Below are 25,698 nucleotides of genomic sequence, written 5' to 3' on the forward strand. Positions count from 1 at the left end.
TTCAGTTTGCCCGGTAAAGCGCTGCTGTCTATGCTCTTCAACCCTGCCACTACTTGTTGTCTAACTTCTCCCACACGAACTGTGTCCTTTAGATCCCCGTCGTACCATCTCCCTAGACTTTTCACTGGCTTCTCAGACACTGTTGGTATTGCCTCCCCTTTAATGTAGAACCTTTTATCTACTACTTAACCTTTAATTATGGAGATGCTCCTTGATTTAGTAGGCTTGAATTGCATTCATGCCCATTCAATGTTATTGGTTAATTTGCCCAATAACCGATTAATACAGGCTACTGTTGTAGTGAATGTTGTCAGGTCATCCATGTATGCTCGAATTGGTGGTAGTCGCATTCCAGAAGCCAAGCGCTCTCCTCCCTCTACCCATTTTGATACCCTAATAATTACTTCCATTGCCATGGTAAAAGCCAGTGGAGAAATGGTACATCCTGCCATTATTCCAACTTCTAGGCATTGCTAAGTAGTGCTACATTCTGAAGTTGGAAAACTAAATTGCAAATCTCCAAAGTAGACTTTCACTAAATTTGTACGCTAAAAAAATTAAATGCTGCCCAAAGAAGTTCATGTGGCACTCAACCATATGCATAAGCCAAATCCAGGAATGTCACATGGAGCTCCTTCCTCTCCTTTTTTGCTGATTGGATTTGTTGCCAGATTACACTGATGTGTTCTAAGCATCCTGGGAAACCTGGAATGCCTGCTTTCTGTACTTGTGTCAATGAAGCAGTTCTTTAATAGGTAGATTGACAATCTCTGAACAATAATGCTGAGGAAAATCTTGCCTTCTACATTTAATAGGGAAATAGGACGAAACTGACCGATGCTTGCAGAATCTTTTTCTTTTGGTATAAAGACTCCACCTGCTCGGCGCCATGCTCTTGGTACAACTTGTTTTTCCCATGCCACTTTCATCAATTTCCACAGGATTCGTAGAACTCCAGAAGCATTCTTGTACACTCTGTATGGAACTCCATTAAAATGATGATGCCCTTGCTTTTTTCACAGCTTGCTCTACTTCTTTCCACTTAGGTGCACAGTCCTCCATTTGGTATTCGGGTGGATTGATAGGTGGGATGTCTGAAGGAGCATAGGCTCCTGCCTTTTTGAATCTGTATGTGTTTCCTCCAAATATCTCTCCAGCTCAAACTTAGATGATTTTAGTGTGCCATTTTTCTCAGTGGTGAATGATTTTAGCGTGCCATTTTTCTCAGTGGTGAATATCTTCTTTACAAATTTAAATGGATCTTTATAAAAGTTAGTTCTCACACACTTTCTTTTTGTAGCATTCCATAGCTGTTGCAAGCTGATCTTTTATGACCCTTTGTAATAGATTGAGTCCCTCCTTCTGACTTTGTTCTGCTTTTCTCCATTGCTTCCGCAACTGCCTCCTTTCTCTAAGCGTTCAATCTCCTGCTGCCGTCTAGACTTTCCAGGAATAGTTTTGTTCTTTTTCCTTCCTTTTTTCAATTCCAAACCTCTCACTTCCATATGCATAGATGATGTCCCCAAATTTATTCAGCTTCTTTTCAACTGTTTCATTTATCCTTTCCAAAGTAAAACAGATATCCGTGTTTACTGTGTCCCACGCAGTTCTCACAAGCTCTTGGCCATTTAACTCCAGGCTTGTGCCCGTTGAGGTTCTTTTCTCTCTTACGCTGGTTCAACTTACTGGGTTCACAAGGATCATTAGGTTCATCACTAGTTGTATCCACGCAGGTCCTCCTCACATCTATGACAGGGGTGCTGATATCCTGCGAACTGTGGTTTGCTTACTGTCACTGGATTTCATTTGACTGACTTTGTAAGAAGTACTGATCAATGCAAGGCCCTTGTCCTTTCTCCTTCAAGCATTTCATTCTCCCTTGCTAAATCTTCAAACCCCTGACCATTGTCGCCTTGCTCCAGCCTCAGACACAAACCTGAAGTTCCATGTCTTTGTTAACTGCAGATCTTGAACTAGTCTTTTGTGAAGTACTCTCCATTCTCATATTCGTTTCCTGTTCTAAGTCGTTAACCGTGTTATCCAAAGTTGAGTCATCTTCTGTCCCCGCTCTCACAGACTCTAGGGTTATTTTTCTTTTTAATTTCTTAGAAGCCTTGGGCGGGTGTCTCCAGCATCCTGTTTACTTTTGAAAACACAGAGCTGGATACTGCCGACCAGGGTAGCTAACCCTTGCCTCCTGTCAGCAGTCTCTCCACACTGTCACAAGGTGTTTCCCTTGTTGCCAGCTGCACTATTCACAGCAATCACTGGATATATCCAGATATTCATGATTTCCATTACATGAGAGTAGAGATGTTAAGAACATAAGAAAGTTTACAAACGAGAGGAAGCCATTCGGCCCATCTTGCTTGTTTGGTTGTTAGTAGCTTATTGATCCCAGAATCTCATCAAGCAGCTTCTTGAAGGATCCCAGGGAGTCAGCTTCAACAACATTACTGGGGAGTTGATTCCAGACCCTCATGATTCTCTGTGTAAAAAAGTGCCTCCTATTTTCTGTTCTGAATGCCCCTTTGTCTAATCTCCATTTGTGACCCCTGGTCCTTGTTTCTTTTCTCAGGCTGAAAAAGTCCCTTGGGTCGACATTGTCAATACCTTTTAGAATTCTGAATGCTAGAATTAGGTCGCCACGTAGTCGTCTTTGTTCAAGACTGAACAGATTCAGTTCTTTTAGCCTGTCTGCATATGACATGCCTTTTAAACCTGGAATAATTCTGGTCGCTCTTCTTTGCACTCTTTCTAGAGCAGCAATATCTTTTTTATAGTGAGGTGACCAGAACTGAACACAATATTCAAGATGAGGTCTTACTCATGCATTGTACAGTTTTAACATTACTTCCCTTGATTTAAATTCAACACTTTTCACAATGTATCTGAGCATTGTTGGCCTTTTTTTATAGCTTCCTCATATTGTCTAGATGAAGACATTTCTGAGTCAACAAAAACTCCTAGGTCTTTTTCATAGATCCCTGTGGTACTCCACTGGTTTCCACATTTCATTCTGAGGTTTCGCCTCTAAACAGTACTTTCTGTTTTCTACATGTTAACCACTCCATAATCCATATACATTTTTTCCTTGAATCCCTACTGCGTTCAGTTTGAGAATTAATCTTTTATGTGGGACTTTGTCAAAAGCTTTTTGGAAATCTAAATAACAAACCATGTCATATGCTTTGCAATTATCCATTATCGACGTTGCACCCTCAAAAAAAAAAATCAAGCAGGTTAGTTAGATAAGAGCTCCCTTTCCTAAAACCATGTTGACTGTTTCCCAGGATACTGTCGGTCGGTACCACCCCTGTGTCAAGAGACTGTTGCATGATCTTGTTTAGCAGTTTGTAAATAACTTCTTTCATTTCTTTGAGTACCATTGGGAGGATCTCATCCGGTCCAGGGGATTTGTTTATTTTAAGAGCTCCTAGTCCCTTTAACACTTCTGCCTTGGTTATGCTAAAGTTATTTAAAACTGGATAGGAACTGGATGGCATGTGGGGCATGTTGTCTGTACCCTCCTTTGTAAAAACTTGTGAAAAGTAATCATTTAATAGGTTTGTTATGTTTTTATCTATGATTTTGCCATTTGTATCTCTTAAACATTTAATCTTCTCTTTGAATGTTCGCTTGCTGTTGTAATATTGGAAAAACATTTTGGAATTGGTTTTAGCTCCCTTAGCAATGTTCATTTCTATTTCTCTCTTGGTCTTTCTAACTTCCTTTTTGACTTGCTTTTGCAGTTCCGTGTTTGGTGAAAACCAAACACTGCCTTCAAACAGAAAAACCTCATCCCAACCATCAACCATGGTGGTGGGAGTGTGATGGTTTGGGGCTGCTTTGCTGACGGCTTGCCATCATTGACACAACCATGAATTCTGCATTGTATCAGAACATTCTAGAGGAGAATGTCACGCCATCTGTCCATGAGCTGAAGCTGAACCGAAAGTGGGTCACGCAGCAAGACAATGATCCTAAACATACAAGCAGATCTACAAAAGAATGGCTGCAGAAGTAGAAATTCTGCATTTTAGAATGGCCTAGTCAAAGTCCGGACCTAAACCCCATCGAAATGTTGTGGCAGGACCTGAAGCGAGCTCTCCATGCAGGGAAGCCCTCAAATGTCACAGAGTTGAAGCAGTTCTGTAAGGAGGAATGGGTCAAAATTCCTCAAAACCGATTTGAGAGACTGACCAACAGTTACAGGTTACGCTTAGTTGAATTCATTGCTGTTCAAGGGGGTGCCACCAGTTACTGAATCTAAAGGTTCACATACTTTTTCACACATGGATATTGAATGTTGAATCATTTCTGGATAAATAAATGTTGAAAAAGTATCATGTTTTTGTGTCATTTGTTTAATCAGGTTATCTTTATCTATTATTAGGACTTAGATTAAGATCTAATAACATTTTAGGTTTTAAATATGTGAAAATCCTAAGGGGTTCAAAAACTTTTTCTCGGCACTGTATATATATTTTTATAAAGTAAGCCTATTTTTTGTAAATCTAAAGCAGTTTTATATGCAAATAAATAATAACTTTTTTATTTTTGGTTTGTGTAAGATTGGCTGTTTACAACTACTTTTAGCAAGCCAGGATGGTATACCTTCCCATAATGCACTATTTTGTCACACACTTCATTTATTTATATCTTTACATATAAATAGTTATATTTCCATTTATATTATATATTTACGCACAGGTAATACAGATAGGCCAGACCTGAGGAGGCATTGCCTACTTTAGGCCACATCAAAAAGCTGGTTTAAATTTGGATCATGTGACCTGCCAAGACGTATAGACGCCTGAGTCTGCTGTTCTCTTCCACCCGACAGTTTTTTTTATTTTCCTTTAAACTTTATCCAAGCATTTATCAACCACTTCGATAAAAGTTGTTATAAAAATATCAGAGATGGAAATGAAAAGTCATACAGACACATGAGTTCCTCACCATTAAAGAAAAAGTTAAAGGATATGACCCCCTCCCCGAGGTCACAGCTGCGTGCTACCATTGCGGAGTTGCTGAAACAACAGCTCAGGGATTTGCAGCCCCTAATGAGACAAAAGATTTGGGAAAAACTTCACGGTTTAACGGGGAGGCTTGGATCCTAAAGTTTGACAATATGCAGGTAACTGTTCAGGTGGTCAAACAGGACTCACTGTTGATAGATTGCAGGAGAAACTGGTCCAGTACAAGGCCAAACATCACCAAAATAATCTAAGGCTTGTTGGGTTATATGAGGGCAGAGAGAAGGATGATCCTATCAAATTCCTCCAATGTAATCTTCCTAAACGGATTCTGGCTTTGGAGGGCAGATCTACTGAGATCAAAAGAGCCCACTGCATCTACAGCGGAAAGGAAGGCCATAGAAATAGGCTGCAAACCTTGATTTTCAAGCTGCTGCGTTACAACAACCGCCAGGCCATTCTCGCTGGAGCTTGGACCATCTCCACCCTGCAGCATGGTGGCTGATCACTTTGCTTTTTTCCGAATTACAGCAATGTCACAGCTCAGAAGAGACGGGACATGGCGCAAGCCAGGAAACGTCTGATTCAGAAGGGGATCAAGTCTTTCCTGATTTATCCAGCTCTGGTTAAGGTGTTTCATGGGGGGAAACACTGGCTATTTAAAACACCTATGGAAGTTGAAGATTTCACGGTCTCATTGGAATCTGCGGGTCCTATTTCGGCAATTGGCAACGAACGCAACTCAGCAAGGGATCTGAACTGTTAAGCGATGTCTGAAGTTAACCGAGACCTAAAGTTTGACAACACTGACATTACAGATTGCTCAGCTTATTGACAAATTATTTGTTAATGTGGTTGCATTTGTGCTATACTGTAAAGTTGTTTCTGCAGGGTTAGGTGTATAAGGTTAAAAATAAGCCAATATACATTATATATATATATAATGTTGTGTGACAAAGTGCCCGCCCCTGTGTGTATTTTCTGTTATATGTTGCGTGTGGTGTGTTAAATGTTGGTGTATAGTCATTGGTACACGGGATATAAACGGGTCTGTGTAACACAAGTGTTTAAAATGCATATTTGTATTTAGGCACGAGGATTGCACAGCACTTCACGTGCAAGTAAAATGTAATATGTGAGCACGGGGAATTGCACTTTATTAATTCACGTGCAGTTGTACCACGACTCCAATTGAATGATTTATTAGCAGTCGAGTCTCGGTACAGCTGCATAAAAGAAACATGTTTTCACATACTCGGGGTTGTGTGTTCGGTGAGTGGAGAACGGGATTGGAGACGGAGGTAAAGAGAATAAAACTAATAATAACGTAAAGTAAAAGAAGCTCACTGTTTTTTGTTTAGTCCGTTTTGTTTGTCTATTTATTTTGGCGAATGTGCTGTGTCCTGTTTTTGTATTGTTACAACAATTTATTTTCTGTCTCTTCTGTTTATTTATTAAATGCTGAGTGAAAGCATTCCCTCAGCTCCACCAAACTCCACCTCTCTGTTGCTTATTTCCTGACTCTGGTCTGACGCCACCCACTCCGGCCTTCTTTGTGACATGTGGTGTCATCATGGGATTACCAGCGCCCCCTAGACGCAGACCAGAGCAGGAACAGCAATTTCTTGTTTTTAAAAAAAAAAAAAATGTCAGAAGACGCCGTCAGGCTGAGGGACTGGATCCGGGACAATGCTGGGCTGGAGGCACAGTTCATGCCCATAGCCATCCGGGTCCTGTGGCTGATGGACAGGGAGCAATGGGAGGCATACGAGAGGGAACACTCCCCAAACTCCCTGGAGGAAGGTGTGGATTTGGTCCTCTGCTACCTGGAGGCAGCTATAAATGGAACAGCATCCCAGGCGGGGGGACCGTGGGGATCCAAAGCCCAAGGGGGAGCTGTTCCCATCTACCCCAGCAGAGGGTGAGTGCCTGCTGGGATCACTTCCCCTAACGTCACCACCTGGAGAAGAGGAGCAGGTGCTTCCTCTGCCTCCATCATTGCCTGCAAGTGAGGGAGAGCTGCACCAGTCCCCTGCAAGTGAGGGAGAGCCGCACCAGTACCCTATAATAAGAGTAGACACTACATGCCGCTCCCACCTCCGCAGCCAGGAGACTAGACTCCGCTCCCACCTCCGCCGCCAGGAGACTACACGTCTCCACCACCACCATCGGCAGGAGCAGAGCAGCAGGAGCTGCCTCTGCCTCCGCCACCTTCACCGGCAGGAGACTACATGCTTCCGCCACCTCCATCGGCAGGAGCAGAGCAGCAGGAGCTACCTCTGCCTCCTCCACCAGCAGAGGGTGAATGCCTGCTGGGTCCCTGTCCACCAGCAGAGGGTGAATGTCTGCTGGGTCCCTGTCCACCAGCAGAGGATGAATGCCTGCTGGTATCACTTCCTCCACAAGCGGAGGATGAATGCCTGCTGGTATCACTTCCCCCACCAGCAGAGGATGAATGCCTACTGGTATCACTTCCCCCACCAGCGGAGGATGAATGCCTGCTGGTATCACTTCCCCCACCAGCAGAGGATGAATGCTTGCTGCTTACACTTCCCCCACCATCACGAGAAGAGGAGCTGGAGCTGCCTCCGCCTGCATCATCATCAGGGGGAGAGGAGCAGGAGCTGCCTCTGCCTTCACCAGAAGGACCAGGACTAGATGCTGGCGGTCCGCAGCAGCCCTTGCATAGGCTGCTGAGGGAAGCACGGAGAAGAACTGCTCGGCCGCAGTGGCCGAGAAGAGGGCCAACACCCGCACCCCAGCTTGTCCTGACTCCCTGTCTCGCTTCGCCCAAGGATGCCTACCTGGCATCGCCTGGGGTTGCCTGTCGCACCGCATCGTCTGGGGTCGCTGGAACTGCTTCGCCAGGGTTTGCAGTCGGCTCTGCTTGGCCGCAGGGAGCTGCCAGCTATGAAAAAGGGGGGAGAGGTCAGGAGACCACCCTTCCCCACAGCAATTTCACTGCAGGAGTTCTGGGGGCTGGAGTCCCCCCAGAGGGAGCTGCCGGCTATAAAGGGGGAAGAGGTCAAGAGACCACCTTCCCCCGCAACTGTTTCGCTGCCGGAGATCTTGGGGAATGTCTGGAGACCACCAAACCCAGCAGCTTTTCCGCTGCTGGATTTGCCCCAGCTGAAGAAGTCAGTCTGTGAGCTGTCAGCACATCTGCTGACAGCCGCACCATTGGCAGCATTTCCACTGCCAGTGGTACAGCGGGAGGAGAGATTCGCCCCACTGTCAGCACGTCTGCTGACAGCACGGCCAGTAGCAGCCTGGCTACTGGCAACATTACCGCCCATCAACCCCTTAAAGTTCCTGTTCTTGGCCCAGGACTTTGTATATTTTATACTGCACTTCACGTGTAAGTAAAAAGTGTGGCTCAAACTACTACTGAGCTGATGGAGGTTCAGATCATAAAAAATCTGGTTGTATTTCTATTGAATGATGACTTGAAGGAGGACGTGTCTATTTGGAATCTGCAATGTAGCAATGAATGTTATACACGCATGTGTGTACTTGTAATCTGCAATCTATTTCATAGCTGCCCACACAAACGGATGATGGTATCTCACCTTCAATTTTCCTCCAAAGCAGACCTGTATGTCAGCTTTTGCAATGGGTAATATTTTGTGCTCCTAAAAGACAACAGGTGATACGGGTAAAAAGCACCTCTGTAAACCAGTTGTTGAGGGTTCAATTCCAGTTTGGAGCACTCCTCAACAGATCTCAGAATCACGCAGTCAGGTACACCAGAGTGCCACTTTTAACCTAACCGTAACTTAGTGACCAAAATTGAATCCAGTATGAAGTGCAGTCTAACCAGTGCAATGCAAAGGTCCGGAGCACTCACCTCTAATGGGCTGAGATCAGCTTTGTTCTGTTCTGGTAACTCTGGCCCTGTCTCCACTGTGATTGTGCCTGGTGATAGCGGAGTTATTTCTGGTGCTCTGTCAGGGCCATCGCTTCCAGGGATGATGCCTGCGGACTTAGCTGCTAAATCAATTGCACCTGTGGAGAAGGCACATAACACACATATTCTATGGGTGTAACGATACACCACTCTCACAATACATATTGCAACATGCAAGTCAGCATACAATATGCATCACAATCATGGTCCACATTGTCTTCTTGTATGATGCATAATGAGATCAAATGGTCATTTAAGTGATGGGCCATTCTGTTAAAAGACAACAAGATAAGGAAAGTATGTACCCACACCAGCTAGAAAGCACATATCCTTCATTCACCCAGTTTGTGAGTTACATTGAGCTGTGTTGTGCTTTTGTTCTTGTATCATGATACTAAATATACACATTTCAAGTATGAAAGTATCACAAATCATCCATGTATGTTGTTAGAAAAATAAGATATCATAGATTGGTGGTAATTAAGGTGGGGCAACAATCAAAAACAGGAACTTTTTTTGGTTAGTGTTACAGAACACCCTGCAGTTTTTAGAAGACATTACTGTTCCTGTACCCAGTGTTGTCCATATTTTTTCAACATAATCCCAATTGTCTTTATATTTGTATCAACAAACACAGCATACGTAACAACTAGATAATTTAGTTTTTTCAACAATTGGGAACATTCAGGAGAAAGATAATTTTTCTTCTACACGTCGCTGTGTATCCTGATCACTCTCCCTCCTGCAGCAACGCCGGTGCTCTGATTAAAATGAGTGGTGTAGTGTGGGAGCCAGCACTGCTGCAGGAGAGAGTATGACCTAGATACACTGCGATCCTGTGGCAAAGTGCCCTGCCCCTGTGTGCATTTTGTGTTGTATGTTGTGTGTTAATGTTGGTGTATAGTCATTAGTACACGGGATATAAACGGGTCTGTGTAACAATGTATATTTGCATTTAGGCACAATGATTGCACAGAACTTTACATGCAAGTAAAATGTAATAATACTTTGAGCATGGGGAATTGCACTTTATTAATTCATGTACAGTTGTACCGCGACTCCAACTGAATGATTGATTAGTCTCGGTACAGCTGCGTAAAAGCTGCATGTTTTCACTCACTCGGGGTTGTGTGTTCGGTGAGTGGAGAACGGAATTAGAGATGGAGGTAATTGTAATATATATAATAATAGAAGCTCACCGTGTTTTGTCTGTACAGTCCTTTTTGTTTGTCTTTTTGTTTTGGCTACGAGTGCCGTGTCCTGTGTCTTGTTTGTCTTACAACCTTTTATTTTCTGTCTGTCTGTTCATTATTAAACGCTGAGTGAGGCCATTCGCTCAGCTTCACCAAACTCCACCTCTGTTGTTTATTTTCTGGTTCCTGGTTTCTGGTCTGACGTCACCCACTGCAGCCGTCTTTGTGACATGTGGTGTCATCGTGGGATTACCAGCGCCTCCTAGGACGCAGACCAGAGCAGGAACTGCAGTTTCTTGTTTAAAAAAAAACAACCAAAAAAACAAAAAAAAAATGTCAGAAGACGCCGTCAGGCTGAGGGACTGGATCCAGGACAATGCTGGGCTGGAGGCCCAGTCCATGCCCGTAGCCATCCTGGTCCTGTGGCTGATAGACAGGGAGCAATAGGAGGCATATGAGAGGGAACACACCCCAACTCCCTGGAAGGTGGTGTGGAGTTGGTCCTCTGCTAGCTGGAGGCAGCTATAAACAGAACAGCAGCCCAGGCAGGGGGACCGTGAGAGTCCAGCGCCCAGATGGGGGGACTGCGGGAATCCAAAGCCCGAGATGGAGCTGTCCCCATCTCCACCAGCAGAGGGTGAGTGTCTGCTGGTATCACTTCCCCCACCGTCACCACCTGGAAAAGAGGAGCAGGTGCTGCCTCTGCCTCCATCATCTTCCCCTGCCAGTGAACGTGAGCCGCACCAGTCTCCTGCCAGTGAGGGAGAGCCGCACCAGTCCCCTGAAATAAGGGTAGACTACATGCGGCTCCCGCCTCCGTCGCCAGGAGACTACACTCTGCTCCCACCACCTACACTCTGCTCCCACCACCTACACTCTGCTCCCAGACTACACGCCTCCACACCTCCATCGGCAGGAGCTGAGCAGCAGGAGTGGCCTAAGCCTCCACCACCTCCACCGCAAGGAGCAGAGCTGCCTCCACCACCTCCGCCAGGAGCAGAGCAGCAGGAGCTGCCTCTGCCTCCACCACATCCACTGCCAGGAGCAGAGCAGCAGGAGCTGCCTCTGACTCCGCCACCTCCACCAGCAGAGGGTGAATGTCTGCTAGGTCCTTGTCCACCAGCAGAGTGTGAATGCCTGCTGGGTTCCCGTCCACCAACAAAGGGTGAACGCCTGCTGGTATCACTTCCCCCACCATCACCAGGAAAGGAGCTGGAGCTGCCTCTGCCTCCATCACCATCAGGGGGAGAGGAGCTCCGCACCGCCTGGGGTTGCCTGTTGCTCCGCACCGCCTGGGGTTGCCAGCCGCTCCACATCGCCGCACCATTGGCAGTATTCACGCTGCCAGTGGTACAGCGGGAGGAGAGATTCGCCCCACTGTCAGCACGTCTGCTGACAGCATGGCCAGTAGCAGCCTGGCTACTAGCAACATTGCCGCCCATCAACCCCTTAACGTCCCTGTTCTTGGTCCAGGACTTTGTATATTTTATACTGCACTTCATGTGTAAGTAAAAAGTAATAATATGTGAGCAAGGGGAATTGCACTTTATTAATTCATGTGCAGTTGTACTGGAACTCCAATTGAATGATTGATTAGCATGTTTTCAATCACTCAGGGTTGCGTGTTCGGTGAGTGGAGAACGGGACTGGAGACAGAGGCAATTGTAATAAATATAATAACAGAAGCTCACCGTGTTTTGTCTGTATAGTCCGTTTTGTTTGTCTTTTTGTTTTGGCTACGAGTGCCGTGTCCTGTGTCTTGTTTGTTTTACAACCTTTTATTTTCTGTTTGTTCAAATGCTGAGCGAGACCATTCGCTCAGCTTCACCAAACTCCACCTCTGTTGTTTATTTCCTGGTTTCTGGTCTGACGTCACCCACTGCAGCCGTCTTTGTGACAGATCCTTAGAAGAGAAATTATCTCTCTCCTGGCAAATGCTCTCGAGTGAATGTTGAGAAATGATCTCTCTCCTGGCAAACGCTCGAGTGAATGTTGAGAAATGATCTCTCTCCTGGCGAATGCTCTCTAGTGGATGTTGAGAAATCTATTGCTAAGCTGATTTATGACCCATGATGCGTGACTGAAAATGTAAAGAGTCGGCAACATGTTTAAAAATAAAACAGACAACAAAGTTCACAGCACAGCAAATGGAATGTGTTTTGTGTAAACATTGCAGGGTGTTCTGTAGAATAAAATAGTTATATCCTAATCTGAAATATACAGAAGCTCAACATGCTGAAGACAAAGTGATTCCTTACTGGAGAGCTGGTGAGAACATGGTGCAGCAGCGCCATGAGAGGAGAGGGAGCAGGACACGGCTGCTTTGGACAGAGGGGGCTGGAGGGGCCGGAATGAACCCGTGCCTGTAACACATGAATCATTACAGCAGTTAAAATACACACATGCACATACCCACCATAATCAATACACACGAGAATATACTCATACCCGCCGTAACTCTCCTCTCCTCTCACATCCCTATTCCAAGTGAAAAAGTGCCTGTCTCTTTGAAAACATGTATACATCTGCATGATGCAGCCTATCATTTTCTAAACATGTGGTGGGGATTTATTCTCAGAAGTGTTTGTTGAAGCAGAAATTGATCAGACTGGTGCTATAGAAGGTTTTAGAGAGATGTTCAATTACAATAAAATCTCCAGTGATCTGATACCAAGTGATATTGACTGACGTGTGGCTGCATGCTCTTTGTTATTGAGAAATTGCTTAATATAGAAAACAAAAGCAGCAATAATTATTACAAAAAAAAGAAAATGGATATTTTTCCTAATGAGGTTTTAAAACATGACATGTCTTCATTAAGGACTTGGTAAATGTTACAGTTCCTTCTGTAAAAATAGCTGCTGAAAAAGTTATCATCCATTAAAACATCAATAAACTTAAATGCAGACATACTAAAAGAAACTACAATGCAATGCCAATGACGTGAAAGCAAAGCAGAGGGAAGGCTACCTGTGGCAGAAGAGTTGGAGAAGATGGAGAAGGAGCACACATGCTGGGAGGGCTCTCCAGTCGTCCTGGGGAGCAGAGTTCTCTATAGAAACAGGACAGAAGAACACAAGAGCATTTACAGACGAGGCAGCGATTCGGCCCATCACTCAACACGAGTTGGTAACCCATTCCATCAGATCACTGTAATGTAAATGTGATGCGATTAACAGACAGACAGGCCCCTCCTTAAATACTAAGCCTCCTGCCCCCATCTCCCATTTCTCAGCACCCACCACTAAGCCCTCACCCCCAGCTCCAAGCCCCCACCCCCATCTCCAAGTGGGGTAGACCCGTGTCCCACCTACGTGCCGCCATCTCCCAGCCCTCACCTCCTAGCCTACCGCCCCAGACCGTCTCATACCTGTACTACCAAGGGTTTGCGGAGGTGACGGTTCCTGAACTTCCTCTGTTTGGGTAGAAAGATATCCGACCTCATCTGGAAATAAACACACTTCTTAGAACAACATGTTTAATTAAAAATGTAAAAGTCCATTCTCCAACATGCTGTTTAAAGCCAATAGATTTCAATAGGGGTGAACTACTTTGGGATGGATCGTCATGAGCAGAAACTGATGGGTGGAGTTAGAAAAAAACTCATAGACTTAAAACATCAAACAACTTATCATAGTGGTGGGTGACATACCTCAAAAAATATACCATGATATCAAGACAATATTTTATAAGTAATTTGCCAAAAACACAAGTTATGCATCTCTAAAGTTACCCAAAAGTTACATAATTCAAATGTATACATCTTTTTTGTTTTATTCTTTATTTAAAAATATTACTTGTAATACAAGCAAAAAAAACATTTATGTGGTTATTTTATTATTCAAAAAAAAACTGTTAAATGGGGTGGTCACGTGACCTCCAGACGCAATGGTCGGCGAGAACTAGAACTCCTAACCCTAACCCTTCTTTTTAGTTCATTTCAAGGCTAAATTTACTTTTCTTTAACGATTTTTCTAACTCCCTCACTGTCAGAATGTCAGAGCATAAAAAAGACCTGCTTTCACCAGCTACAAACCCATCTGGGAAACGTTTCAAACCATCGTCTCAAGCTCCTTCGGACGCCATTTCCTAAGTGCTGGCTAAACAACAAGGAGCCATCGAGTTGATGATCTCTAATGCCATTAGCAGTGTGATGGAAGGGGTGAATACTTCGCTTTGAGAGAACAGAGATACTATACAATCTCTTAAAACCGATATTGACAAACTACATCTTAAATTAGTTGACCTTGAAGATAGATCCAGACGCAACAATATAAGGATCTGCGGGCTGACACTGAACTGAGAGGGAGATGATCCTGTTGGCTTTCTGTAAATAATGCTTCCAAAATGGATACCCCCACGTGCAGGCGACCCCATACTGATTGAGCGTGCTCACAGAATCTACGGTGGCAATTCCAAAGGCTCTGAAGTATCACGCACCATGATCTACAAGGTACTCCGGTACAAAGATCGTCAGGCCATTCTGCAGGCGTCCAGAGAAATGGGCCCTATTTATTTAACGGTAACGATTCTATGCCGACTACAACATGGCTACTGCACAGAAAGGCCTTTGTTGAAACTCGGAAAAAACTACAAGGAGGTGAGTGCTACATCTTTCCTCATTTATTCAGCTACCTTACGAGTCTCTTACAACAGAGAGCAACTCTCTTTTCATAGGCTACTGAGGCAGAACATTTTTTTAAGGGAAATCAACAACAGTCGCTACACAAGTAGAAAGCGGCTCACCTTTCAATCTGACAAGGAGACCCAGGACACAGCAAATTTGATGGAGGTTCCGGGGTGAATACAGATGACCACGGCGCTGCTTCGATGGATCTTGTACTAGTATCTGGCTCAACATTATATCTTCTAATTTCAATAAGGGAAACTTATTCACCATGATCAGTCTGGCTTTATGAAGGGGCGCTTTGCTGCAGACAACGTCCGCCGTCTACTACATATAATACATGAAGCAAAAGATCTAAACACTCCTTGTGCTGTCCTATCATTAGATGCGGAGAAGGCATTTGATAGACTTGAACGTAACTTCCTTTGGCTGGTATTAGAGAGATTTGGTTTGGGTAAAAATGTTATCAATATGATTCATGCAATGTATGCCAATCCTTCTGCTATGGTCTCTACTGGTGGTTCACATTCCAAAACATTTAATATTCTGAGGGGAAGCCGGCAAGGATGCCCTTTATCACCCATGCTGTTTGGTCTTTCACTTGAACCACTAGCACAAAACATTAGGCAGAATGCTACAGTGCCTCCCATCAAATTTCAGTCTTCCATATCATCGTATGCTATATCATTGTATGCAGATGATATTCTTTTGTATAGTGCAGATATTCAAAATTCTATTCCAAAAACTTTAACAACTTTCAGTGAATTTAGTGACTTCTCGGACTATAAAATGAACTGGGAAAAGTCGGCCCTGATGCCTCTTAATGCAGCTGCAGGTAGGGTCTTACCCTCTATCATTCCAATTAATAAACAATTTACATACCTAGGCATTAATATACAACCTTACCTTCAATCCATTGTCAAAAATAACTATCATATAGTACTAAGGGAGGTGAAGGGAGATACAGAGAGGTGGACAGTGATGCCCGCCTCCCTACAAGCTCGAATTGATACAGTCAAAATGAATATTCTTCCTCTAGTTAATTTTATTAGTGCCATGATTCCATTCCCACCACCTATAGAGTACTGAATAAAATTGACTCTATTAAGGAATTTCTTGTGGAATGACAAACAATCACAAATCAAGTTAAATACACTAAGTGCAGAAAAGCAGACAGAGGCTTAGCTGTCCCTAATTTTAAGTTATACCACTGGGCTTTCCAGTTACGCTCCCTCAGGGTATGGTAAATCCAATGTCTGCTGTGTCCTGGAGAGATATTGAAGAGGCACTAGTGTCTCCCAAAAGACTACAAGACCTCTTATTCACAGGTCTCACAAACAAAAAAATGTGCGCTACATTATGGTCCTATCATTGCTAATACTATAACTAATTTCAGGGCAATAGAAAAACATGAGGTATAATATTAAATGGCACCAACATTCACCTATCTTGCATAATAATGCTCTTTGGTCAGGTAACCAACCCTTTGTTTTCGACTCCTGGTCTGGAAAAGGCATTAACATTCTTAAGGACAAATAGAATAAGGACAGGCTTATTAATTTCCAGGAATTGAGTTCAAACTTTAACCTACCAGGATCATCCTTTTTCTTATATCTTAGACTGCGTTCTGCTTTTACATGCTTATGGGGTTCTTGAGGATCACAACTTGCATTACAGTGGATTGGGTCTCGGGTGATTCCTCTAAAGGGATAATTTCAACTATATACTCACATTTCCTAAAACCTTCATATAACCCACTGACATTGTCCAAATTATGGGTGAAAGATCTAGCCTTAGAGGGTGGGCTAATTGATTGGAATGCAGTCTGGGACAATATATTTAATGCATCTGAAATCACCATTCAATTAATCACCATCACCAATCACCATCTAATTAATTTTAAATTATGTCACAGGTCATACTGGACTCCTTGTAAGAGATACCTTGTGAGAATCGCCTCAGACCCTCTATGTAAACTCTGTACTCAACACACCTGGCACATTAATGCACATGATCTGGGAATGCCCTTAAATTAATTTCTTTTGGAGCCAGGTGATATCTATACTGTCTGGAATAATTAAACGAGACATACCAATTAGATCTAGTTGGACTGTTACTTACTGATGATACAAAACTTCTGTTTACTGGAGTGCCAGTGGAAACTTCAGCTTGTTGGTTTAACAGGAGCAAAGAAACTGATAGTACAGCACTGGCTCCCTCCTCAATAGTTATCGTATTTCACAAACACAGTTATGTTAGAACTATCTACCACCAGAATAAACAGGGCAAAAAACACCACTTTAGAAATCTGGAAAGGAGCTGCTACTGTCTGAAGTTTGATTGTCATTGCATTGGATAAACTATGTGACTGTTGGGATGCATTATCTATCAGCTAAAGTCTGTGTCAATTTATTCGCAAGAGGTCCGGGGAGGGATGGAGGATATAGTAGGTTATGAAATAGTTTTTTTTTTGTTTGTTTGTTTTTATTGTGAAAACCAATAAAAATGTGATCATAAAAAATGTTAAATGTGTTTATTTTATAAATTAATAAAAGAGATATGAACATAAGCATGGGTTGTAAACGACAGGTACTAATGTCCTACTGAGTCAGTGGGTCACGTGACATTGCAAGTGCAGTGTGTGCACATACATTGTTACAACAGAAAGAAGTGTGTAGGTTGGAGCAGTGTCTCCGATATGGGAGAGACAGAACACTGTGTTGGATTTTTCATATAGTGCAGTGAAGGATAAGCCTGGCACAGTGATTCAGACAGTCCGTTTGCATTCAGTAAAGAACAGGTAATTTTCTCCAGTTTTGTAATAATACCACTTATAGCTTATATAGCTGTACCTGCTATAAACACTCCATCGTAACGTTTGGGTAAAACAGTATAAATGCATGTGTTTCATTGCCTCTGTATTGTCAGCTATTTTTTTGTGGATAAGGAAAATTTACAAGAAATAGATGTGTAATTAGCTAGAAATGTGCTAGAAATTTCGATATGATAATGCAGAACTACAAAAGATTTAGAAGTGAGTAGTTTTTCAAGATTTACGATTATACTGTAAATACAGTATAATCGTAAATCTCGAAAAACTACTCGCTTCTAAATCTTTTGTAGTCATTTTTGTATTACTTTAGTATAAATACATGTTAATTTGGATTCATATGTTGTTTTTTTCTGACTTTATGTGAACGAAAAGACACACATTTGCCAGTTTTCCCATTGGAAATAGTGATATTTTGAAATATCACTGTCCTGGTCACAAAAGCAAAGTTTGTGGGGAATAATAGCCATTTTCTATACTTTTGAGGCATAAGCAATTAGGAAATAACACTTACTACCCAGGAACAAAAATTGTGTTACATAGTGTAATTTTTATTAAAGCTATAATGAAAAATAAAGCATTTTTCTGGACACACTATTACAATTGTTATGACGAGTAACTGTATTTAAATTATTAAAGATGAGTCGCTTCAGCATTTAAATAAAAAAGACTTCCGATTTAATACTAATAATTTAAATTTTTATATAGTGCCTTTCATGGTGGACCACCATCACAAAGCGATTTAGAAGATACGAGACTAGGGTGTGTGAACTACGCATCAGCTGCAGTCACTTACAACAAGGTCCCACCCGAAAGACAGAGCACAAGGAGGTGACTTGTTCAGGGTCACACAGTGAGTCAGAGGCTCAGCTGGGATTTGAACCGGGAACCTCCTGGTTATAAGCCGGTTTCTTTTTTAAACCATTGGCCCACACAGCCTCCCTCAAGCCCATTTAGTGGTTTCTCAGAAAAAAAAGTAAATTAAACCAATTTTACTATGAATGTGTTTCTCAGGTGTGATTGAGATACACAAAATGGATTAACAGGTATCAATTACATTTAAGGAGAGTAGAAAAAACAATGTAAAATACCTATTTATAGACATATATGCAGTAATTCATAGAAAGCTATTTACAGTAGATGCTGGTTATTAGCAACCCTGATAGACAACTTTCAGTTATTGACAACATTTTCACGGGAACCAATCCCATTCCATATACTTTAATCTTAATGGATTTCGGATATTAGTAACTGTGATGCTTAATAACAACTTTTTTTTACAATTCCTATGGATACGGCACACACACAAATACATTGCACGCAAGCATTGCAGCGTCTATTTATATATCAGTTTTCATAACGCAGCTGTACATTTACTGAGTCTGATTGTCGTTATCATGGCTTCAATATGTGTAGACCTTTCTATAGCGATAAAGTTCGATTTCTGGAGACACTAAGTGAACCCAGTGCTAAACAAGTGCAGAAAAGTTTGGCATTTCAAAATCTGTTGTATCCTGCATTTTGAAATTGGCTACGAAGCTGCATGCACAATTGAGAGTGATTTACTGTTGGAGGTGGCGAATCGTAAAAAAAACAAAACATTGGACAGCTACTTCTTTTAGATGATACTTCTGTATTAAATATAAGTCCTGTATACCAAGTTTGTTCAGTGTTTTTAACCCTTTATGGTCCTATGTTGGACCAGGTCCAACATTAGGATTTTCCCTTTCCAGTCCGAAAAAACGTAAAGCACAGATCTCTAGTCATTTTTTCTCCGGAAAAAGCAGAGAAAGCCTTTCAATGGGCGAGTGAGACCGACAGGAGCCGAATGGAGCCAAAAAAAGGGCGTTATCTCATAGCCCCATACACTACAGAGATAACACAGACATAACAAAAGGAGATAACTGCTTCTGTATCCAGCACTCAAAGAATATCACAGACATTTGCAGAGCTTTTTGAGATGTTACAGTAAAATCAGCGTGTGTGAAAATAAATTGGACCCGAAGCGCATGACAAGCGCTGAATAAATGGACCGCAAAAAGGTTAAGGATATTGATAGTACGTTGTTGTACAATGCATTACTGGGTATACTTTTTTGTTTTACACATCCGTGTAGTATTAATAAACAGTTGTTTGTTCTGATATTTGGTGGTTGAGGTGTTTATTTTTTAACACTGTAATGAACCAAGATGTGTACTTCAGTGTACTGTTTCTACAACTATAGCATACATCATTTTTCCATATACAAACACTTGAAAATGTGGCTTTACTGGGAATCGAGGTTGTTAATACGGGGCATCTACTATATTTTAAAATGCTCAGAGCCCTTGCAGCTACTCGCTTCACCCAGCCGACTTCCATTTTTCTCTGCTGTTGAGACCACACAGAAATGGATGCATACTAAACCCCTTACACAGCGTCTTTAGAAATGTTTTAAGTTTAACATTTAAACTATATATTTTTAAAAGTTTAAATGTTTATTAACTTAAACGGAATATAGCACCCCTAAACTAAATAGATTTATCAATTAACTAAATGCAAAGTGAGTGAACACTTTTCCCAATCTACATTAATGATTTAGATTCTGGTATAGTAAGCAAACTTGTTAAATTTGCAGACGACACAAAAGTAGGAGGAGTGGCAAACACTGTTGCAGCAGCAAAGGTCATTCAAAATGATCTAGACAAGATTCAGAACTGGGCAGACACATGGCAAATGACATTTAATAGAGAAAAGTGTAAGGTACTGCACGCAGGAAATAAAAATGTACATTATAAATATCATATGGGAGATATTGAAATTGGAGAAGGAATCTATGAAAAAGACCTAGGAGTTTTGGTTGACTCAGAAATGTCTTCATCTAGATAATGTGGGGAAGCTATAAAAAAGGCGAACAAGATGCTCGGATACATTGTGAAAAGTGTTGAATTTAAATCAAGGGAAGTAATGTTAAAACTGTACAATGGACTAGTAAGACCTCATCTTGAATATTGTGTGCAGTTCTGGTCACCTCGCTATAAAAAAGATATTGCTACTCTAGAAAGAGTGCAAAGAAGAGCGACCAGAATTATTCCGGGCTTAAAAGGCATGTCATATGCAGACAGGCTAAAAGAATTGAATCTGTTCAGTCTTGAACAAAGAAGACTACGTGGCGACCTAATTCAAGCATTCCAAATTCTAAAAGGTATTGACAGTGTCGACCCAAGGGACTTTTTCAGCCTGAAAAAAGAAACAAGGACCAGAGGTCACAAATGGAGTTTAGACAAAGGGGCATTCAGAACAGAAAATAGGAGGCACTTTTTTACACAGAGAATTGTGAGGGTCTGGAATCAACTCCCCAGTAATGTTGTTGAAGCTGACACCCTGGGATCCTTCAAGATGCTGCTTGATGAGATTTTGGGATCAATAAGCTACTAACAACCAAACGAGCAAGATGGGCCGAATGGCCTCCTCTCGTTTGTAAACTTTCTTATGTTCTTATGTTCTTATGAACAGAAGAAAAATCTAAATCAGATCCATATTTGGTGTGACCACCCTTTCCCTTCAAAACAGCATCAATTCTTCTAGGTACACTTGCACAAAGTCAGGGATTTTGTAGGCATATAGTCAGGTGTATGATTAAACAATTATGCCAAACAGGTGCTAATGATCATCAATTCAATATGTAGGTTGAAACACAATTATTAACTGAAACAAAAAAAGCTTTGTAGGAGGAATAAAACTGGGTGAGGAAGAGCCAAACTCAGCTAACAAGGTGAGGTTGCTGAAGACAGTTTACTGTCAAAAGCCATACACCATGGCAAGAATGAGCACAGCAACAAGACACAAGGTAGTTATACTGCATCAGCAAGGTCTCTCCCAGGCAGAAATTTCAAGGCAGACAGTGGTTTCCAGATGTGCTGTCCAAGCTCTTTTGAAGAAGCACAAAAAAACGGGCAACGCTGAGGACCGTAGATGCAGTGGTCGGCCAAGGAAACAAAATGCAGCAGATGAAAGACACATCATGCTTACTTCCCTTCGCAATCGGAAGATGTCCAGCAGTGCCATCAGCTCAGAATTGGCAGAAAACAGTGGGACCCTGGTACACCCATCTACTGTCCAGAGAAGTCTGGTCAGAAGTGGCCTTCATGGAAGACTTGCGGCCAAAAAGCCATACCTCTGACGTGGAAACAAGGCCAAACAACTCTATATAACTATACACGAAAACACAGGAACTGGGGTGCAGAAAAATGGCAGCAGGTGCTCTGGACTGATGAGTCAAAATTTGAAATATTTGGCTGTAGCAGAAGGCAGTCTGTTCGCCGAAGGACTGGAGAGCGGTACACGAATGAGTGTCTGCAGGCAACAGTGAAGCATGGTGGAGGTTCCTTGCAAGTTTGAGGCTGCAAATGGAGTTGGAGATTTGGTCAGAATTAATGGTCTCCTCAATGCTGAGAAGTACAGGCAGATACTTATCCATCATGCAATACCATCAGGGAGGCATCTGATTGGCCCCAAATTTATTCTGCAGCATGACAACGACCCCAAACATACAGTGAAAGTCGTTAAGAACTCTGAATCTTCATCGTAAAGTAGAACGAGGAGTCCTGGAAGTGATGGTATGGCCCCCACAGAGCCCTGATCTCAACATCATCGAGTCTGTCTGGGATTACATGAAGAGAGAGAAGCAACTGAGGCTGCCTAAATCCACAGAAGAACGGTGGTTAGTTCTCCAAGATGTTTGGGCCAACCTACCTGCCGAGTTCCTTCAAAAACTGTGTGCAAGTGTACCTAGAAGAATTGATGCTGTTTTGAAGGCAAAGGGTGATCACAGCAAATATTGATTTGATGTAAATTTTTCTTCTGTTCTCTCACTTTGCATTTTGTTAATTGATAAATATAAACTATTAACATGTCTATTTTTGAAAGCATTCTTACTTTACAGCATTTTTTCACACCTGCCTAAAACACAGTACTGTATATATATATCAGTGTGTGTGTGTGTTTGTGTTTCAATGCCTCTGTATTGCCACCTACTGAAGGAAATCTCCAATTTTTTTTCTTATAAATTTGCAATAATGTAATTTGGTGCTGTCAAATGAAATCATGTCCCCACTTAATTTAGAGATTGTCACGCAAGTTCTACCAATGATGAAGTTCTGTGAGCGCTAACTGTAAATAATATTCATAATCCACTTATAAATTATACAAATCATATTGTATGAAGCTTGAGTGTGCTGCTAAAAGACATGTCTTTTTATTGTGTGTGTATGTCGCACACTTAGCTTGTGATCCAGCTGCTTTTTAACACCAGGACTGAAAGCCTATCCCTGAATTAGTATGACCCCTCATTCACATCAAATTCTAATATTCAGCACAACTGGATGATGGATCTTCACGTGTGTCATTCGATCCCACTTCAATGTACAGTGTCTGGGAGGCAGCCCTGGCAGATGAAGTGCAGTCAGCACACTTACGCTGATGGAGTCTAGCTGCTGCCTGAAAGCCAGCTCGGCCTCTCTGTTAGGGGAGAACATCTTGCCATGCCGGCTGTTGGGAGGCAGTGTGGTGGGGACGGCAAACACACCGCTGTCCACATCTCCACTGCCTTTGCCAGCGCTGCCCAGGACCCCCAGAGACCGGGGCAGGTTCCGCACACCTGCAGGCAATGACACTGGAGAACATTAGAACAGAAGAAAATTGAAGAACTGTAGAGGACTGATCAAAAAACTCAAGCATAGACACACACAGAGGTATAGATCTGATTATTCTAACAATGTCCCCATGCATTTGGGCTTGTATAGTCACAGTACCGTCACATTACAGTGATCCCCACAGACCAGATCTTACATCAGATCTTCAGTGATCAACATAGATCACGTATGATTCACTTACACCAGATCTTCAGTTTGAAGAGATCTGAAAGACGGAAGCAGCTGTTCGCTGCTCATACACAGTGTTTTAATAATAAGATCAAATTTTTTGGCTAAATTTAAATCTTCTGTCAGAAAAAAAAGCAATATTGGCCCCAAATGGAGACTGAGCGTTAAACGCAGCCCCTCTTAGCTCACCTGGACACACCGCAGTGGGGGAAAAGGCTTTGCCGCACCGCACAGCGGCCTGGTTTCGCCCGCAGCTGGGACTGCGAGCGCCGAGAATCAGGGCCTTCCCCGGCGGCGTGAAGGACTGCTCCTCAGGGACAGACTTCTGGGGAGAAGTGAAGCTCAACTCGGGGACCTGCAAGGAGTGAGGTGAGGTGAGCTCAGTGGAGTGGAGGTACCAGCTAGAAGAGGAGAGGAGGGGAGGGGAGAGGGTGGAAACTTACCGGCTTGGGATTCACTTCGCTAGAAACCAGCCTCAGCAGACACTTCAGCATTCTCTGTGTGTGATGATCTGTGTTGTTGCTCTTGTGGACTGGAATCCAGTCATATTCCAGCTGCAGCTTCCCCGGCTTTCCCAGCATGAGATAGAGTTGGGCCAGCGTGATGTTCTCTGAGCCACGACTGCTCCAGCCTTCCTGACGGATCTGCTGAAGTAACCCCCTGTCGTCCTTCCCTGAACAGCCCTCTGCAGCCCCATCTTCTCTAGTGCAAGCATCTGTCATGGGCGACTCGCAGGACATCCCCTCACTGCTGGAGGGGGCAAACTGCTCCTCCCCACATTCTGCCACTGTAATCCTGGCAGGGTCTGAGGATCCAACCCCCTCCCTCCCTGCTGACAAGTGCTCTTGAGAACAAAGGCAGCTCTCCGGCACTACCAGGTCTTGGCAGGATCTCATGTACCTGGGGAAAGGGTCCAACATAGACAGCTCCTCCGTGTCCATCCCTCCGCACACACAGCTCCGCTGCTCCCCCTGCTGGTCTGTTGAAAGTGCATCCTCCTTGCTCACACTGGGAGGGGAGATCGGCTCCCCAGTCCTGTCGCTCGGACAATTATGCCGCCCCCCACTGCCCCTTTCCTCAGCTCCCCCCAACTCCAACTCTCCCTGGCGGGGGTCTGTCCTTGCTCGGCTCGGTCCCTTGGGGGCCCCGTGGATCCCCAGGATCTGCGCAGGGGGGAACTCCTTTGCGCTTGGCCGGCACTTGCTGCTTTCCTGCCAGTGCACGGTGCAGAAGGCTTTGGAGTGGACGACACGAGCCACGCCTGGGAGGACTGTCAGGGTGCAGTTTTCGGTGGGGTAAAGGTACAGATCTTCCTTCTCAATGGCAGGGAACCGTGGTGCGCCGTCTTGCACCTGGCGCTCATCCAGGGTCTTCTGCTGCAAAGCCAGGGTGGGTTAAGGAAGAAGAACTTCAAGACAGTACTAGACATTTTCGAAACATTTTCTAATTGGGGTCACACTGAATCAAAGATGCATGTTTTCTCAATCACTCATAGCAAGTGTAAGAACCTCACTTTTCCCATTACAAAGCTGGTTGGTTCCTGACAGGAAAGGCAGACCTGAAGGCAGACCACGAACAGTTTCCTTACTTAAGAATTTCTAATTTCATGCTTCTGTATTTAAAATGTCATGTCTGTGTTTAATCCAAAGAGCTGAAAGGATACAATGTGGATGTCCTGGACTGCCCACTTCTGCTTGAGAAACTCAATGAGACTAGACACTTTCCTGTGGAGCTCGACCACCATCCTGCAGACAGAAGGACAGGCAGCTGTAAAAACAGTGATCCGGGGAAGCACAGGTCTCCTGGCTTCTTTTATTTTTTAAAACTGTCTCAGTTTACAGATTTTTACCAAAAATGTATAGGTTTTACAAAAGTTATAGATCTGTATTTATCGATCTGCACCCAAAAATATGCCCCACTGAAAATACAGATTTATACCAAGAAAACCATGACTTTACATTCAGTAGATACATTTACATAAATAAACACAAAAGAGTTTTGGTGTAATAGAGGTCTGTCTGTTTAACACACTGAAGTGCTGATACAGGTTATCTTCACCAGCTTTAAATTCACAAAGAACAGAAGCAGACAAGCTGCTTCCCTGACCGGCATTATTTTTATTTTATTTATACATGTTGACAAATGTCCATGTAATTTTATAAGAAACAAAAATAAAAGGGCCTTTTGACTTGCATTTTCAATTGCTTTGGGGCTGCTGCAAGATTAACTGTTTTGCACACTGAAAGCTACAACATTATAATGCAGGTGGCACTGCTCTCCCATTGATTTCTATGGAGCTCA

At 43.1% G+C, this 25,698-nt stretch overlaps 1 protein-coding gene across 6 annotated transcripts in view; it reads right to left on the reverse strand.

Moving 5' to 3' along the window:
* LOC121300723 (protein cramped-like) overlaps positions 1–25,698 on the reverse strand; it is an 87,293-nt gene that overhangs the window by 22,939 nt on the left and 38,656 nt on the right. For 4 of the 6 annotated variants that reach the window (XM_041229457.1, XM_041229456.1, XM_041229460.1 and 1 more), the window contains 8 exons: positions 25,061–25,142; positions 23,841–24,773; positions 23,587–23,752; positions 22,993–23,189; positions 13,450–13,524; positions 13,050–13,131; positions 12,338–12,442; positions 8,827–8,984 (listed from right to left, as the gene is read on the reverse strand). In XM_041229457.1, the coding sequence (XP_041085391.1) occupies positions 8,827–8,984; positions 12,338–12,442; positions 13,050–13,131; positions 13,450–13,524; positions 22,993–23,189; positions 23,587–23,752; positions 23,841–24,773; positions 25,061–25,142 (1,798 nt within the window). The remainder of the gene's footprint in view (positions 1–8,826; positions 8,985–12,337; positions 12,443–13,049; positions 13,132–13,449; positions 13,525–22,992; positions 23,190–23,586; positions 23,753–23,840; positions 24,774–25,060; positions 25,143–25,698) is intronic. The other 2 variants (XM_041229458.1, XM_041229459.1) reach the window with 2 other exon arrangements.

The sequence above is a fragment of the Polyodon spathula genome, chromosome 26 (assembly GCF_017654505.1).
Source record: "Polyodon spathula isolate WHYD16114869_AA chromosome 26, ASM1765450v1, whole genome shotgun sequence".
Taxonomy (NCBI): domain Eukaryota; kingdom Metazoa; phylum Chordata; class Actinopteri; order Acipenseriformes; family Polyodontidae; genus Polyodon; species Polyodon spathula.